An 18,860-nucleotide genomic window follows, 5' to 3' on the forward strand; every position below is an offset into this window, starting at 1 on the left:
GGACGTCCAGCCACAGGTACTGACCGTGCAGGTCTCTGATCCGGCCTAGGAGCCTCTGAGACGGGCTTACCCCACTGGAGGGCTGAAAGAAGCCTGATCTTCCCCATTCCTTGATTCCTGACGTGGCTCCTGAACTCCCCAGCAATACTGGTTTTTGGGTCATCTCCCTTTGTTTCTTAAACTTTTACTAGTTTTCAGACTTAATTCAATGTGATCCCAACTCACAATGCTAAACAGCTTGTTGTGAAGTGAAAATTAAGGTATGGAATTTTCAAGTAAGGAAAAAAGAATACAGATACAACTACAATAAACTTCTGCTCCAAACATATCAACTAATAAATTTACATGACAAAAAATTTTGCTCTATCTTTTGTAAAACAGGGAACTATGAGTGGCAGATTTTAAACAAATCACTCCTGTCCCCTTTTTGTGACATTAAGACGAGCATCAATTTCAGTGGTCTTGAGACCTCCACTTGCAGCACACCCCTCACCATGTACATCCCTCCATTCTATCCTTTCTGTAATATTCTCCAGTTCTTAAGCATTTACCCCCTCAGTATGTCATCTATTCCTGCCAATAATCTTCTGAAATAGGGAGAACAGAGTTATCATTAATCCTATTTTATAGCTGAGGAAATCAAGGCCCTGAAAGATTGACAAAGTTTCCACAGCTGAATAAAACCGAGACTCAACTAGGTCTTCTACCTTCAGATCCCATGCCTTCTCCACAGTCAGCAAAGCCTCTTCCCTCCTGATGATCAGACTTGAAACTTAAAAGGTGCTCTTTTTCACACACGAAAGTATTAATGACTACTCTACCTTAAAAATCTTTAAGGTTTGCTATAATAATCTAACTGTATCTGCAACACACTTCTAACAAAATTTCAGTAACAGAATTAAGAATAAGCTAATTAACAGAAAAAAGCTTAATAGTAATAAAGAATACTAGTAATGAGTAGTAACTGATGAGACCGATGAAATAGTATTCACCCACTTTGATGAACACTAACATTACTGTCAGATATATTGGAAAGAACATGGGATTTAGAAGCCAGAGACCACACACTGAGTCCCCACTCCACCAGAGGATGTTAGAGACGTATTCATCAAGATTTCGAGTTCTGACTTTAAGAGATAATTTTCATCCCTATCTTAGCAACACTGAACTTGTCTCTTCCCAGCAGTCCTGCTCTGTGTCACTGCTTCCAGAAGTAACACTCAATCTAACATGGTTCCCTGTCTGAGGAAGATCGTTTCCCAGAATGGATTTGCTCGCTGAGGGGAAAGGAGGGAAGCAGAGGAGAAAGTTGATGACACAAAGCCTCAACTCGTGCTGTGCAGCTGCATGTTCTACCTACAAACACACCACTGTTTCTCAAAAGGCATATCCAGCCTCATCATCTCTTCCGAGAACTAGGCTTATAAATACAACTTCCCAAAGGGCATCCCCACCGTCTCACGGGATTTCCACCAGTCCCATACTTCAGGATCCCCTCCCCTATCTGGGCTCGATACCCTTCCTGGGTTCCCTTCTTCAGTGAGTGGCGCCATCACCCACCTGGCATCCAATCTGTAAAATAATGCTTCTCTATCACTCTGCCTGCATAGGACCTGCCCACTAGAACTCTCAATTTTATTTGCTTCACTCAATTCCAACTCTCAAAGTCTTAGGTGCCTAAGTTAACATTTCTGTAGCACCCAAAATTCTCTTTTTTTTTGTTTTACTGTCTTCCACCCCCAACCAGAGTGTGAAATCCAGAGTGTGAGAGAGGGACCTTGTCTGCCTTTTTCAACATTGTATCCCTAGAACTGAATCAGGTCATCTAAGAAAAGGTTCTTTAAAGAAACAGTGAATGTACAAAATATTTGTGAACTCACTCTTTCTGTATGATAGCCACCATTAGAAACATTAGTTTTTGCCTTATGTTCCATGTGAGTTAGATTAATCTCATTCACTCTCATCCTAACACCGCTTGAGGATAGCTAATCTGTAGGAATGAGTTTCACTGGGGGTAAAAAGAATAATTTGGGAAAAGGGGGCATTTTAGAGGAATAGAGATCTTACTGGGAAGATAGAGGAAGGTGCTTGTGACAGCTGAAAATGCTGTACCAGGCACTGGTCACTCAGAGCCAAAAACAGTAACACGAAGAAGTGAGACTAGGTTGCATAAAGGAACAAAATACTCACCAATCTAACTCTGTGCCAGTGAATCTAAGGGCTTTGGAGTCTGAATGGCTTGGGTTTGAATTCTACCTCTGCTGTGTCCTAGTTGTGTCATCAACTAGCTTAGCCACTTGCTTAGCCACTCTGACCGTCTCCCTGCAATGGACATACCAGTGCCTACCTCCCAAGGCTATTGCAAAGATTAAAGGAGGGCTTGGAGGTAGTCAAGCATTCGGCCCAGAGCTTCTGTAAACACTTTTATATGTAAGAGCTCAAATGGTGGTATAACAACTACTATTACTTTTACAACACTGTCCTGTAATTATATTTTTTGTTAAGGTTGAATATTTATAAACTTTCATTTTTTGTCAATCTTCTAGATTCTATGGCTATTCTGAAATTTTGAAGTTGCTTAAAAAAAACCTTTATCTTGATTGGTGGAAGGCACTACATCCAAAAAGATGGTGCACGAATTATCAGCTTATAACTCAAGGGAAAAAAAAAAAAGAACAACTTATAGTTCCTGTGAAACTCAGAGAATGAAGTAAAATAGGACCCTGTTAAAGCAGAGCAAGGTAAATAATGATAATAAATTCTCCATCCATATAATTGTTCTAAAAAAACATAAAAGCAGACATCTGTGCACATCACCCCTTGCTCAAACTCACCAATGGCTTCCCACTTCCCTTAGAACAACATCCTGTCTCTCGGCATGATCCACAAGGCCCTGCAGGGTCCCTGCCCACCTCACTGGCTTCCTTATTCCTCATTCCCTCCCTAGTCCATTCATGCTTGTGGGTCTCCTCTGCCCCTAAATCTTCACCGGGTAGCATCTATTCAGGTCTCTGCTCAAGTGTCACTTCCCCAGAGAAATCCTCCCTTCCAACCCAAGCTAAAACAGTCGCCTCTCCTCAATCACTCTGGGATCCCACAACCTGCATTATTTTTGCCATATATCACTCATCATTATGAGAAATAAAATAATCTGTTTACTGCTTATTGTCTACCCCGATAGAATGTTAGTTTCATGAGGACCGGCCTTTGTCTATGTTATTATGCATTCTATATTAGGTTATTAGGCACTCCATATATCTCCAGGGACTAGAAAAGTGTCTGCCACCTAGTATGTGCTTAATAAATACCCTTTTAAAGTAGGTATTTAATACTTAGTAAATACCTATTGTTTATAGTTGAGCACTTACTATGTGCCATACATTATCTCATTAATCTTAATAACAATGCTATGAATTAGGTACAATTATTATACCCATTTTACAAATGAGGAACCTGAGGCTTAACAAAGTTAAATGCTGACATATCCAAAGTCAGACATGGTAAGTGTGGGATCTGAATCTAGGTCAAGCATACACATAGAACACACTCTTTATGGGTAAACAGGCAAAAAGAAGAATAAAAGAAAACAGGACAGTTACCAGATTACCCAACAAGGTTTAGGAAGATGCCTGGATTCAAGGTTGGACCAATTTGCTCCCTTCTCTTTCTCATTCTCCTAAATGGAATGAAGTGCCTGGCCAACATCCCACAATTACAACCAAGGACCATTCCCAACCCTCCCATCGACTGAGGATTCCTCACTGTACTCAGCAGTCAAGCACAACGTGCAGCAGCAAGGTTCAAAGATACATTAGACAAAGGTAACCTAGCATGGATTCTTTCTGATACAGTCTGAGATTTAATCTACATGTTATCTTTTTAAAGGAAAGAAAACATGAACAAGTTACTGTCTGTCTCTCTATGGATTACTAATCAAAGCTGCTGTTTCCAGTGGAGAAAAGGCAAAGAAAAAACACTGAAATGAGAATGGAGTGGTGGTTATTCTTGCTTGCAATTGGAAAGGCTGCTGAGAGGTATGCTATGAAATAATCATCTAAGAAAATTTCTTTTCTTATCTACTCTTCAAAGTATCCTACAAAATTATATAATTGCAATCTACCAAATATTTCTATGGCTAAGTAGAAATATAATTAGCCAGACTGCCTAGGTTTTTGACTTACACAAAAAAGGATGTGTAACTCAAGGTAAATTAAACAACTCATACAAATACCCATACTTAGGAGCACCACCAGTAATAAAACTTCATGATTTTGGGGATGTCACTTGGATTTTCTGTAGCTTGATTTCTTTTTATAGAGAGAGAAATATTATAATTACTAACAAAATCAGAGCTGTTGGGTACAATTTGATAGGAGTTCCTAATGAGACACTATCCCATCTGCACCTTATCTCATGTTAAAGAGAGGGGAAATAAGACCTGAGACTATGATAATTATATAAAGCAGACTTTTAATCATTTATATTTATGCTACTTAGGAAAAAATACATGGGCAATGTACATATTAGGGGCAAAAAATTTCAGTACTTACCTGATATATTTTGATACAAGTCTCTTTAACACACACATATTTGGTTCTTCTATATGAGGACAATTATGCTGATCCACTACACATAGACTTAAGCTTCAAGCTATTTTCCAATAGAAGATACTAAATCAAAATGTAGAGACTACATATCTCTAGCATAAGAATGGAAAATTATGAAAATTCTTTCTCATATATACTTAAAGAAATTAAATATTACAGTTACGGTGTAGGTTCCCCTTGTCTTCTGTCCTCTTTGCCCCCTGTCCCAATTCTCTTCATTTTACATCCTGTCCAGAAAGCTCAGGCTAGTATGAATTTGGAATGTGTTTTCCCCCTACAAATTAAAATGTCCTTCTGTACTTGTAGATGTATCCATAAAAATGTGTATAAATTGTGTTTCACTCCAAAACTTTTTTTCCCATTCAACATACTTTTGAGAGCTTTCTATGTTGACATTCGATCTAGTCTGCCTCTTCTAACTTCTGTATAATATCCTGTCCTATGACAATACCACACTGACCACATCCATTTCCTATTTGATGAATATTTAGATTGCTTCTCTTTCTCTCTACCAGCAAGCTGCAGTATGCAACTAAACATCCTTGTACATGTGTGTGTTTCCACGTGTATACCTTAACATGCAATTTTCAGGCCACAGAAAAGGTCCATCTTGAGCAAAATGGATTGCTGAATCAGGCTTCACAGTGGCTATCGAGGTAATGAATCGGTGGGGGCTGTCTTTTGTCTGGTTCATACTTCAGACCACCACCTTGGCCCATGAGATGGCGAGAGGGACCATCCACAACCACAAAAGCTACAGTACAGAGTTAGTCCTGTTCTCTTTCATTCAAATTGTGACTGCCTCAGTCAACCCAGCCACCGAAAATAGAAGAGAAAACAAACCAAATATGACACCAGTAACTAAAATCCTGCAACAGTGGCCTTTTGTTCTGAACTATGAATAGTTCAGTGATCAGTAATGTTCCTATTAATGAGCCAGGCTAACAGCTATGACATAATATATTTCTTTGCAAAGATGTTCTTTTCAAGGAACTATATGCCGACTATTACAGAGATGGCAGCTCATTGTCACCAAGCCCTAAAAAATGGCACAAAGAAAATATAAAAAATCTACAGTCATCATAAATTGGAGGGGGGGGATCTCAATTTGATCAAGATGTTTTTTGAGGGGGAATGCCAATTATTTTGGAAGCCACATACATTTTAACTTTGCAGCTTTAATGATTTGTACACTTCTGACATTATACTAAGTTACTGTATTTTTATCAAATTCAATGGGTCTTATAGTTGTGAGCAATATAATGTATCAGAAGACTAACAAAGTAATAGTAAAAAAAAAAAATGAACTCTTGCCCTGGCTGGTGTGGGTCAGGGGATTGAGCACTGGCCCAGGAACCCAGGGGTTGCTGGTTCAATTCCCAGTCAGAGCACATACCTGGATTGCAGGCCAGGCCCCCAGTGTGGGGCACTCAGGAAGCAACCACACATTGATGTTTCTCTCCCTCTCTCCTCCCTCCCTTCTTGTCTGTCTAAAAATGAATAAGATCTTTAAAAAAATGAACTCTTATTACATACCAGTCACTGTTCTAAACAATTGCTTTGTTTTATCTCACTCAATCCTCATTAAAAAACAAGCAAACAACCCCTAAGAGGTAAGTACTAATGCTACCCCTATTTCCAGATGACAGAACAGAGCTATGTAATTGTCCAAGGCTACCTGGTTCCCAACAGCAGAGTCAGGTTCCAACCCAGGCAGTCTGCCTCCAAGCCCATGTGTGCAACCGCTATGTACCACTGCCTTTCACAGATAAGGACAGAAAGAAACCTCCTAGGAAGCACATGTATTTCCTTTTTCTACTTTCCTTTCTTGCCATCTCTTTTCCTTATATTCCCATTGCCTTTATTTTCTTCCCTCCCTTGAGAGGACCATTTACAGACACTCACAGAAGGTGCCTGGCTCAGGCGACGGCCCTGGAGGGGTGCCCAGAAAGTCATTTGCTCCTGAAGCAAGATGTGGTCATAGGTTACGGTAAATAATATACAACACAATCCCTCATAACACACAATATTCTTAAGTATGAGGATACTTACTTTAAGACATAAAGCATAGATAATCATTTCAATAAGATCAGAAACTTAAAGTAAAATCTTGGAAACAACTATAACTAATCTTCTTTAGCCCATTTCTCTCCTTCCACAGCATTTGTTTGTTGATCTTATTCATGTTCCTGGTTTTATCTACCCCAGATCTGTATCCCCAATGCTAACCTCTCCACGAAGCCTCAGGCTTACAATAGTCAACTGAGCCAGACATTCCCATCCAGATGGTCCAACTTCAAACTACACAAACCCAACTCTGAATTCAGATGGCTCTCCCAATTCTGCATCTCCTTCCTGAATTTTCTCTTAGATTTAGTGAAACCCAAGCTGCAAACGTGGAGGTCTCTCCCTCACTTCCTATGTCCAAACCATTCTGCCAATTTTACCTTCCAAATCCATCTCCTCCCTCAGTTTCTGTTGCAACTGCTGCAGTTCAGGCCTGTATCACCTCCCACTCAGACTATTTCAAGAAACTTCTCAGTAGGCTCCCTGCTTCAAAGTTACCCACTGCATTGCAAATAAGTGAAAATCTATGCTTCCCCACCCCGGCTGTACACTTTGCTATGGTCCCCTACTGCCTGCAGGATAAAGTACGCATTCCTCTTCCTCATGCCAGCACCCATCTGGCCTTCAGTTTCCCGTTTTCTCCAACCCCCATCCTTTTAGTGCTTAGATCTGCACCCTATTAATCTGGGATTCTCGAAGCCTAAACAACTAACTGTTCAACTAAATTGAGCAAATATGTAGGGTTTTGATTTTCAAATAACAGATTAACACTTGCTCCTTTAGAGCATGTATAACTTATAATTGCAAATTTACTTGAAAATTAAGTCTTAAAAATTTTTATTGTGGTAAAAGTTGTTTTTAAGGAAGAAATAATACTCCCTTAAAAAATGAAAAGGAAAAAAAAGTTGGCTCAGGTCCACCATCTTTTTGTCTTTTAATCAAGAACTGAGTTACTCTATTTCCATTTGGTTCCTTCACTGTGATAAACGACTTCACTGCTATCAGAAGTCTGCCTAAGCAGGTGGGGATTGTGTATGAGTCAGGATCTAATAAGAGAGAGAATCAGGCAGCAGTCTGTCTTAATTCAAGGACTTGGTTAGATAGGTGATGAAAAGAGTTGAGAAGCCAATGTATGGTGAGAGAACCACAGCAGCCTCCAACATCTAGGTCAGAAGGATGAAGGGAGAAGGCCACCAGAGCTCAGGGTCACCCTCTGTGGGTAGAGCCGTAGTGAGACGCAGCAGCTATGAGACACTGCCTGACAGGGCACAGAGATTCCTGATTTGAGGAGACAGGGCTGAGTCCCGGGAGAAGGGCAGAGTTCAGGAGTGGAAAGAGCTACACAGAGACAGTTGCAGATGGTTCCGCCGGAGTCTTCAGCTGAGTGATGATCAACACATGCATGTGTGGAAACTACCAGAGGCCAGAGAAGGAACCACCTGAAAGGATCAGAAGGAATATTCTCCTGAACTCACAGAAGACACTGCATGAGCTAGGGTTTCCTTCCCCCTTTAATCCTCCATCTGCATGAACCCCCAGCTCAATGGTTGTCAACCTTGGCTGCACATTAGAATTAACTGAGGACCTTTAGGAAGTATGAATGCCTGGGCATGCCACAGACAGATGTAACTGGCCTGGGTTATTCACAGTTTTTAAAGCTCTCCTGGTGAGTCAGTTGGTGGAGCAGTGCTGCACAAGCTGGACCCCGACAGAAGCCAAGGAGACCAGGTCCTGGGAGAAGCAGCTTTGGAAATCAGCACCCAGCCATGCAGGGTGAGGGGAGGATCGGAGAGCCTGGGGATCCAGGGTCAAAAATGGCACAAAGAGGTGGAGAGAAACGAGAGGGAATGGGAAACAAAACAAGAAAAAGAAATTATAAACAAGATCCTCTCTAGATCCTTTGGTGGCCAGCTCCAATTCAGCTTTCTCTGTGCAGCCTTCCCTGATCACCCCAGTCGCAGTGTCCTTGTTTTTATAATGCGGACTGCTGTTGCTCCAGTGGAGAACCGTTCATCCCGTGACAGTCCTCAGCTGGTAGCCCAGCATCTTGCTATCTGTCCTGGGTCTTCCTGCAGGGCCCCACCGGGAAAGCCTGTTTGTTCCTCCTCTGGCTCTCTGCATCAAGTGCTGCTTGCTTCCTTCCCGAGTGGACTGGCTGGCTCATTTGGATACTTAGTAAGTAGTCATTAGCTACTACTAAGTAGTAATTAATGGCTAATAATGGTTACTGAGTAGATTTTCGTGTGTCCCTTAAAATGTAAATAAATTTAAAATAAAATAACATAGGTGGTGGCCTAATATTGGATAGTAATGGTTTACATATTTACAAATGATTAATAGCAATGTATTTTGATCACAACCATATTCATTGCTGTTGAAACATTCAACAAGATATTGAATACACCCTTAAGATACAGTTATATTTCCAGTTAAATAAGTCTAGTTATCATCTTTACAAAAACTAGTCTAGAAATATACTTGCTGTAAATTCCAAAGTCTTGTGATTTCAAATCAAAAGAAATTTATCTTTTTTTAGTGGAGATACTAAGCATTTTCCTATTTGTCTGAGAAAGCCACTTCCCAGAAAAGGACAAAAATCCAAGGTCAAATTCAGAAATAATTTACTCTGTCTGTGTGTGTGTATATGTTTGTGAATTTAGACTTACAGACAGTTTATTTCCTGAAAAATTGGGCCTAAACTATATGAGGTGTTAAAATACAAAATGGATCAAAATTGGTCATGCTATTTAAAAAAATTATTTTCTGGTATGAACTCTTCTTTATTATGAATCCTTATAAAGAATTTGTGGAAAATGCACTTTTGACTACATTAGGATATTAACAATTTTTATGGTAGTGCTGACTACCACCCCTCCAAGCACATCCCCAATGACACAGTCAAAGAATACTGGAAAAGCATATATGCATATGTAAGAGCCACAGGGAGATCTCAGCGTATGATCCACCAAGGGAAACATAAAGACTATGAATTCATAGAACGATAATTTATTTTCATCAATTATTAAGGTGTGATATCACCACCTCATTTTCAAACCCCCAAATCTCAACCACCACCATCTGACTGACTGGGTTCCCAAAATTCTCACCCCTCCCCCCCAAAAAAACCCATATTCATTCTATCTGAATATGTGGGCATAGTCTCACTACAGCTCTCAGAATCTTTTTAAAAGAGTTAAGATAATGTGTTTGGTTGGACAGAATTAAAATCCAAAACAGGTAATGATCACAAACTGGAATCCCAGTAGGCTCTTGGGAGCAACAATGTGACCACAAGAGCCTTCTTCCATCACATAATTAAGAAAAGGAAGATGATTATTGTACATAAAACCCAAAAAATTAAGGTTAAGTAAGCCATAGGTTTTAAGTGATGAGTAACAACTAATAATGCTTAGGAAGGAAAAACACAAGTGTAAGCTCATATAATTACCAAAATAAGTAGTAAACCTGCTAGATTTTATCCTATAAATATACACCTCAGACAAAAAGCAAAGACAGAAAAGAAATTTCTTTTACCACGTGAGAAGAACCTAACAATTTCTTTGAAAACAACCTATACACCAGGGATGTCCAACTCATTTTCACCAGGGGCCACATCAGCCTTGCAGTTGCCTTCAAAGGGCTGAAATAATTTTAGAACTGTGTAAATGTAACTACTCCTTAACTGTTAAGGAGCTGAAATTACATTCAACCCTTTGAAGGCAACTGCGAGGTTGATGTAGCCCCCAGTGAAAATGAGTTTGACACCCCTGCTATACACATATTCTGTCCTCAGTCTACATTCAATTCATTCTGTTAACTGATTAAAAAATGACATCTGGGAACTGCTCTCACTGGGAAGACCTAACTGGGTACCTCTCTGGTTTTAGTAGCTGACCTGAGACTACACCCATATACTCAATCCAAAGAGAAGTGTCCAAGTTCACCTTGGTCAACCCACATGGCTCAGAGCATGTAAACATGGCCGGGACAAGGCTAACACACATTCCAAGTCCTTGATATAACAAAACTCTTTCCAAATCGTTCCCACTGAATGTGACTTGGGGCGGGGGGGCGGGGGGGCGGGGGGGAGACTCTGTGGATCTGGGAATCATCCCCAGGTGCCTGACTTTGTTTAGTGACAACAAAGGGGTTTGATATTTGAGAAAGGGAAAGAACAGGGCACGGCCTCCTAAAGCAAAACCAAACCAAACAAGAAAAAACATTTACAGTTGTTTGTGGGAAAAAATGATTCTACGTTGAAACTTTAAATTAGAAACTTTAAATTAAAACTAAAACATTTTCTTCAGTTAGTAGAAGGGAAATTAAAAGACAACAGAAAAATGTTTCTCAGATCTTGTCAGTGTCTATTTCTCCTTTCCAATCTGTCACAGAAACAGGGGGCAGAGAGATTACCCCACAGACACAGGCAACCAAGTTGCTTTTTTCGTTACTGCAAACTTCCAATTTTAGGAACAGACATGCCATACTTTTCTGTGACGTGCGAATGCTTTAAGTGTAGCAGCTCCTCACTGCAGAGCCAGAGACAAAGTAAAAGACAAAAGGCAAAGCACTGTTCCATCAACCTCAGGCAAACATTAATGGTGAGGAAACATTACACAGAAGAAACACTAGGCATTTAGATTTTTAGACTAAAAGGATTACATGGAAAATTTTAGGTCAAAGGAATATTTTTAAATGCCCCATGCCTTCATGGGAGATAAAATACAGAAACTCATGTAATAATCAGGAAGAAATGATACAAGAATTCTCATCCATGTAATATCATGAATTAGGGACTATGGTGGTCACATCACAGCCTTATTTAATATAATAGACATCTCTGTACACCATATATTCAGGGTCCATCTGTGTCATTAAGTGGCTGAGAATAACCAAAGGCTAAAAAACATAATCCTCTTTATCCTCTTAAGCCCTCCTTCAGGAGTGCCTGAGATGGGCAGACCCGTCCTTCAAGGTCCAGGGATAACACAGCTCACTGAACTGATGCTCCTGTGCCTCCAGACATTTACTGTAAGAGTCTCTTTGTTTACAGAGAGGAAGCAACATGTTTGTTCGTTTGTTTTAGATAATCCAATTAGGTTCATCACTTTCTTCCTTTTGTTTCTTTTTTAAAGAGAAAGCAATAGAAAGCCCCATTCCTACCCCGATCAAAGAAGCTATAAAACTATCAAAAGACAAGGTCCAGTTGCTATGGGGCAGATACAGTAAGGTTCTTACCTGATGTGGCCAATCAATTCAATAAGCTTGTGACTGAAAAAGTAAGCCGTCAGCTCAGACACGTGACTCAGGACTGAACACACTCCAAAAAGGGTGGTGGTCCCATTCAGATCCTCCAAATGCCAGTAGAGGAACGTGAACACAAAGCCGTATCCAAAACCCATGAACCAGGCCACGAACAAGACCGAGCCATACTGCACACTGCAGAGCAGTCTGATTAAGTCCCAGAAGCTGAAGGTCTGTGAGTGGCCTGTCGTGGTTGGTGTCTCCTCAGAGGACTCCGTGGGGCTGTTCCTCTCCACCTGAGGGATTTCCACCTCTTTTCCTTTGTTTTCATTATTTTTGAAGTGGTTGTAGCGGAAGCGGAACTGGGTAGCGACAATCAAGGCCATGGTCATGAGAACTCCAAAGACGATGAAGACAATCTGGTAGTTCCGGTACTCAGGGGGTTTACACCCCTTTCCATCAACAAGCACTTCTATGTGGGTGTAGTCAATCCCGATGCCTACGGACAGCATTGCCAGGCCCCAGCCCAGAGAGCCCCACATGCGCTGCAATCCGTAGCGGTCTCTGTGTTTCCCCAGGTACTGGAGTGTTACTGTGTCCACAATGGTAACAGAAGAGGCACTGAAAAATTCTCCTATTATGACAACTACCAAGATCACCAAGAATATAGCTTCTACTTCTTGTTGATCATAAACAAGTGTGACTTGGTCAGAAGGTAAAGATTTGGTGGTAGCAACAATAGCAGTGGTTGTCTCCCTGGTTACATTTCCTGGGGGGGCAGGGGTTCCTGTGCTTGGGTTCAAGGTCAGGTCATTAATATGGTCTGTAATTTCATCTGTCTGAGGCTCCACAGTGGGTGCACTTGTCTTGTTTGGAGTTGTTTCGGTGATATTGAGCTCTGTTTCAAACATCACTGGCCCATTGGGAAGAAGCAGGTTTCTTTTCTCACGCATTCTTGGTGATGTGATAATGGAAGAATTCGTTGGCAGAACAGTTAGCAGGTGACTTGAATTGGTGGGGTGAGCTGTTGGGGGAATCTTTGGTACACATCTCAAGGTAGCAGGTTTGACAAATCCGATGCCCAGGTTGAATAAAACCCAACACAAAAGAGAAAAGAGGAGAACAATTTTGCCTTTTTTAAAGCGATCTGCAACTACACCCCAAAAGGGGGCACTGCAGAATTCAATGAAGTATCGAATACCTACTAGCAATCCACTCTGGCTTGGTGACATTCCCAGTTGTTTATAATATACAGGCAAAAGTGGGTAAAGAGAGCCATATGCAGAATAAAAGAAAAAATAAAAGACCTTGGAAATTAGAAGATCATTGTTTATTTTAACACAATGTTTCTCTATCCAGTCTATTTCCTCCTCAGGAATAGCAGCTGTTTCTGTGGAGGAGGGTGTTTCATTTGAAGGTGGTTCTGGTTCCCTGGAAATCCCATTAAAAGGATCAGCAAGCACATATTTTCTCTTCTGTTCCTCCTCATCATCAGTTAAGATGGCAACTTTATCATCTGTCGCCATGGCTTGTCACCACCATCAGAAAGTGTGACCTTCAAAATCTTGATTATTGATCTGTAAAGTAAAATTTAAAAGATGGCTTAGTAATGAAAATGATAACATTTAAACATAAAGCTTCATCTTGCAGGAAACAAAGGAGTTTGAAACGACAGCTAAAAAATAATAATTGTGAGAGTGAATTCTCACTATTTATCACTTGCAGCCATATAATACTGATTTAAAAAAAAAAAGCTTTTGGGATAGTAAATGTTCTTTGTGGCTACTGACTGATCACATCTTCCAATGGCAGGTTTATAGCTCAGGTTCATTCTCAATCTTTTCACTGATTCCTAGAGAAAATGTCCAATGATAGGGACTATGTCTAAATCCAATGTAGAAAACTGAAAATAAATAGTATTCATAGTTTTTCTTGGTTTTCCTGTTCAAACATATCCACTGAACTATAAAGTCTAGAATTTTTAGAAAATAAAGGCAGCTAAAACCATTCTGTTTCTAGAGAAATACAGAAAGCTCTTAACTACAGCCACAATGCAATGAGAAACAAGGAGCCAGTTTCACATTTGCAGCAGGACTGGGTTGCTACAGCCACGAGAAGGACATCCTGGTAAGGAAGTAGCCTTCAGGTACTCATGTTACATACATTTTTCCAGATGTGTTTTGTGGATTGTGGTTTCAAAAAATGAAAATCGAAGACGATGAAGAAATCCTGAAAGCACTGAAACAGGAATTACAAACTCACCATACCAATAGGGGCAAAAAAATTCCAGCAATCACAACTGCTTATCAGAAATCATAGACACCACAGACTTCAGTCAACATAGAGACATAGGTAAACACAGCTTGCCTCCTCACACAACCACACCAAAAATTACAACTAAACTACAAAACAAATATCACTCAGAACCATCAGATAATTGAGCTGTATGAAAGTCCAACAACCAAGGAATTAGAGAAGTTACGTTCATTCAGACTGATAGGAGGAGCAGATACACAGAACAGGCTGGTCCCACACCCATGTGTGATGGATAAAAGTTGGGAGGGATATCTCAGGAGCGAGGGATCCCAGCCTGACACAAGACCAACCAGCCCAGGGTTCCAGTGCCAGGAAGATAAGTCCTCATAACCTCTGGCTGTAAAAACTACTAGGGTTTGAGTTGTGGAAGAAACTGCAGGCTTCTCAAGCATCTCCTCTTAAAGGGCCTGCAATGGGCTTAGGATTTACTCAAACGCACTCCCTTCGGAGTCTAGCACTGGGGCAGGAGCTTGAAGGGCACCACTGGCATATGGGGAGGAACTGAAGTACCTGGCATCAGGGCGAGTGCTGGAAGACAGCTTCCTCCAGGACAAGACTCTAGAAGCCAGGCAGCGGCCATTGTTCTTTTTCTGAGCCCTCCCCAACACAGTGCCACAGAGCAGTGGCACCATATCTGAGATCCCATCAACTTGGTTTACACAGTTGCCCTGCCCTGGTGATTACTTAAGCCTCTGCCCCATCCAACTTACAGGCCCAACCAAGCAATTAACAGTGGCTTTTCTACATTAGGCCACACTACTAAGACAGGGCATCAAAGCAGCACCTCTACCTAATACATAGAAACAAACACAGGAAAGCTGCCAAAATAAGGAGACAAATATTGCCCAAATGAAAGAACAGAAAAAGGACTAAATGGAATGGAGATAAGCAGTCTATCAGATGCAGAGTTCAAAACACTGGCTATTAGGATACTCGAGGAACTCAGTGGGTACTTAAACAGCATAAAAATGATCCCATCAGAAATGAAGTTTACACTAAGTGAAATAAAGAAAAATGCACAGAGAATCAACAGTGAAGTGGATGAAGCCGAGAAGTAAATCAATGGCTTGGAATATAAGGAAGAAAAAACATTCAATCAGAACAACAAAAAGAAAAAAGAATAAAAAAAATGAGAATAGGATAAGGAGCCTCTGGGACAACTTCAAACACATCAACATTCAGATCAAAGGTGTGCCATACAGAGAAGAGAAAGAGCAAGAAATTGAAAATACATTTGAAAAAAAATAATGAAAGGAAAATTCCCTAATTTGGTGATGGAAATAGACGTACACGTTCAAGAAGCACAGATAATCTCAAACAAGTTGGATGCAAAGAGGCCCACACCAGGACACATCATAATTAAAATGCCAAAGGTTAAAGATGAGGAGAGAATCTTAAAAGCAGCAAGACAAAAGCAGAGAGTTACCTACAAAGGAGTTCCCATAAGATATCAGCTGATTTCTCAAAAGGAACTTTGCAGGCTAGAAGGGACTGGCAAGAAGTATTCAAACTGATGAAAAACAAGGACCTGTAACCTAGATTACTTTATCCAGCAAAGCTATCATTTAGAATTTAAGGGCAGATAAAGTGCTTCCCAGACAAGGTAAAGCTAAAGGAGTTCAAAATCTTCAAGCCATTATTATATGAAATGTCAAAAGCACTTATTTAAGAAAAAGATCAAAACTATAAACATTAAAAGGTAATAAATTCACAATTATCAATAATTGAATATAAAAAACAAACTAAGCAAATAAGCAGAAAAGAAACAGAATCATAGATAGGGAGATCATTTCGATGGTTGCCAGTTGGGAGGGAGAAGGGGGAGGGATAAGAAGTACAAATTGGTAGTTACAGAATATGAAGGGGGATATTCAAAACAGCATAGGAAATGGAGAAGCTAAAGAACTTATATGCATGGCCCATGGACATGAACTAAGCAGAGGGTAGGGGGGATTGCTGGAGAGAATGGGAGGTGCTGGGTGGAGAGGGACAAAGGGGAAAAACTTGGGACAATTTAATAGTATAATCAATAAAATATATTTTAAAAAAAGGAAACCATGGACACCAGAAGGAAGGGGCAGAACTGGTCAGCCCCCAGAATCCTATATTCAGAAAAAAAAAGACAGCCCAACAACTAGAAAACTACAGAACAATACCCCTTATAAGTACAGATTCAAAAATCCCTAGCAACATATTAGAAAGAATATTTACCAATATGTAAAAAGAATTGTACACTATGACCAAGTTGGATATATTCCAAGTTACAATATTTGAAAATGAATGTAATCTATCATATTAAAATGCTGAAGAGGAAAAAATATGATCAACCGATGGCTAAACAGAATTTGACAAAATTAAACACTCATTCATGAAAAGTGTCAGACAAACAGGAAGAGACAGGAACATCACCTTGATGAAAATCACCTGCAAACATCAAATAACATTACACTTAATGGTAAAAGACTATGCACTGAATGCTTTTTCTCTGTATAAGGAAGAAGGCAAGACTACCTGTTCTCACCACTTTCTGCCACATAGTACTGGAAGTTCTAGTCAGTGCTATAAGGAAAGAAGAGGACACAAAAGTCATGCAGATCCAAAGGAAGATATAAACTGTCCTTCCTGGAAATGACTGTCAATGTAGGAAATCCCAAGAAATCTCCAAAATCTAAAGTCAGTAAGTTCAACAAGTTCATAGGATACAAGATAAACACACAAAAGAATCAATTGTGTTTCTACATGAACATGTGGACACCAAATTTTAAAATATAATACCACTTACAAGAATTCATTATAAATTCGTTATAAAGAATTCATTATAAATTAACAAAATGTACAGGACTGTATGTTGAAAACTATAACACGCTGACAAAAGAAATCAAAGGTCTAAACAAATGGAGAGACATATCATGTTCATGAATTGGAACAATCAACACAGTAAAGGGCTTTATTATATGATGTGTTTACTTTGTAAAAAGTCACTGAATGATAATATTCTTCAACAAAAAATGATATTAAGAACTTTGAATATGAAGAAGAAAAAAAGAACAGATGAAAGTATGAGAGAAAACATAAGACAACTATAAGATCACCCAGAAAGTTAAGTATCTAAAATATAGCAACTTCAAGAAGAGAAAATTAAGAGAAAGAAAATTTTTTAAATTCAAGAAAATTTTGCAGAACTGAAAGAGAGATGAGTTGTCTGCCTGAAATGATCCACCAAGTCCCCAACACAATGGACAAAAATGACCCAAACCAAAGCACGTCGCCAGAACTTCAGAACACTGAGACGAATAGATGACCTCACAAATTAAGGATCAGGAACCAGAATGGCTTCAGGTTTCTCAGCAATAACACTGGAAGCTATACCCAGCTAAATAATCATTTGTGTTTATGGTGAAATAAAGCCATTTTACATATGCATTTTCTCAAAACATTTACCTCTCCTATAGCCTTTCTCAGGTTGTGCTCCACCAAATACAAGCATAAACCAAGAGAATAAGACATGGGATATAGGAAATAAAAGATCTAACGTGGGAGCAAGGCAAAGGGAATATGGGCACAATGGTGACTGGAGGTCCCAGGACACCCACTGCACACCCGACACTAGGGTCAACCAGCCTGGCTGGGGCAGGTCTGAAGGTTCCCGGAGACTCTCTCAGCAACGTGACACTGGCAGAATACCAATACGTCTGAACATCCTATGGAGAAATTCAGACAACTGGTGAAGAGTTTGGAGATGAATCAGTGATAAATACTGAGAAAGTTAATTAAATAAAACACTACAAGAAAAGAAAAAGTTACACAGGAAGAGAAAAATAATCATAGTTTACTACATGTCTCAACTATGATTACATAGTCATTAATGTAAATAATGAGTACCGAACTAACCAAAATTATCATACGATCACACTGGAAAGACAGAGAAATGAGATGGTTAAATGGTCACAGAGCTGGGACAGGAACGAGAGTTAACTTCATGCCTCTCATAAATGGAAAGACAATAGATAAGGCCTACATTTAAAAATCAAGACTTAAGAATACAAGCATTTTATTTAGAAACATACAAGTGAATAGTAAAATAACTACCTAAATGGCAGAGAAAGTAGTTGCCTCTGGGAGGGAAAATGAGGAAAAAAGGCATAGAATTTTTTTTTTTATTTTTAAAAATCTTTTTATATGCATGCTCTGATTTTTTAAAAATCCAAACTAAAAAAGAAATATGTTTCTTAAATTATTAAGGAAAACAATTATTTAAGTTTTGTCTTTATAAAAGATAATAATTAAAAGGCAATAATAGGACCCTTCTTTCACAGACTAAAAATGGTTTTTGGAATTTACAGAATGAATTATGACTGCATGAATTCTAATCAGGTGGCCTGTAATTAATTATCCTCCATAAATCAACAGAGACTTTATCAGGTAGGTCAGAGAAGGAGACAAAGTCTTCTTAAAAGGGCATAAGTCCCTGAATTGTCTAGTGATGATGAAGAACCGATGTCCAAATGCTAATTTAAAGCTACAAAATATATTATTAATGTTGACTTGAGCCTTTATGGGTAACTTTCTTCCAAACCATTATTTCCTCTCTGACTTATTGAAATTATTTATTTATTGATTATATTT

General features: G+C 39.5%; 1 protein-coding gene across 2 annotated transcripts in view; it reads right to left on the bottom strand.

Moving 5' to 3' along the window:
* MFSD6 (major facilitator superfamily domain containing 6) overlaps positions 1–18,860 on the bottom strand; it is a 66,280-nt gene that overhangs the window by 35,807 nt on the left and 11,613 nt on the right. For both annotated transcript variants that reach the window (XM_045856059.1, XM_045855974.1), the window contains one exon: positions 11,913–13,495. In XM_045856059.1, coding sequence (XP_045712015.1) covers positions 11,913–13,444 — 1,532 coding nt within the window. In that variant the 5' untranslated portion in view covers positions 13,445–13,495. The remainder of the gene's footprint in view (positions 1–11,912; positions 13,496–18,860) is intronic.

Source organism: Phyllostomus hastatus, unplaced genomic scaffold, assembly GCF_019186645.2.
Source record: "Phyllostomus hastatus isolate PE091 unplaced genomic scaffold, TTU_PhHast_1.1 phas_contig_1, whole genome shotgun sequence".
NCBI classification, from domain to species: domain Eukaryota; kingdom Metazoa; phylum Chordata; class Mammalia; order Chiroptera; family Phyllostomidae; genus Phyllostomus; species Phyllostomus hastatus.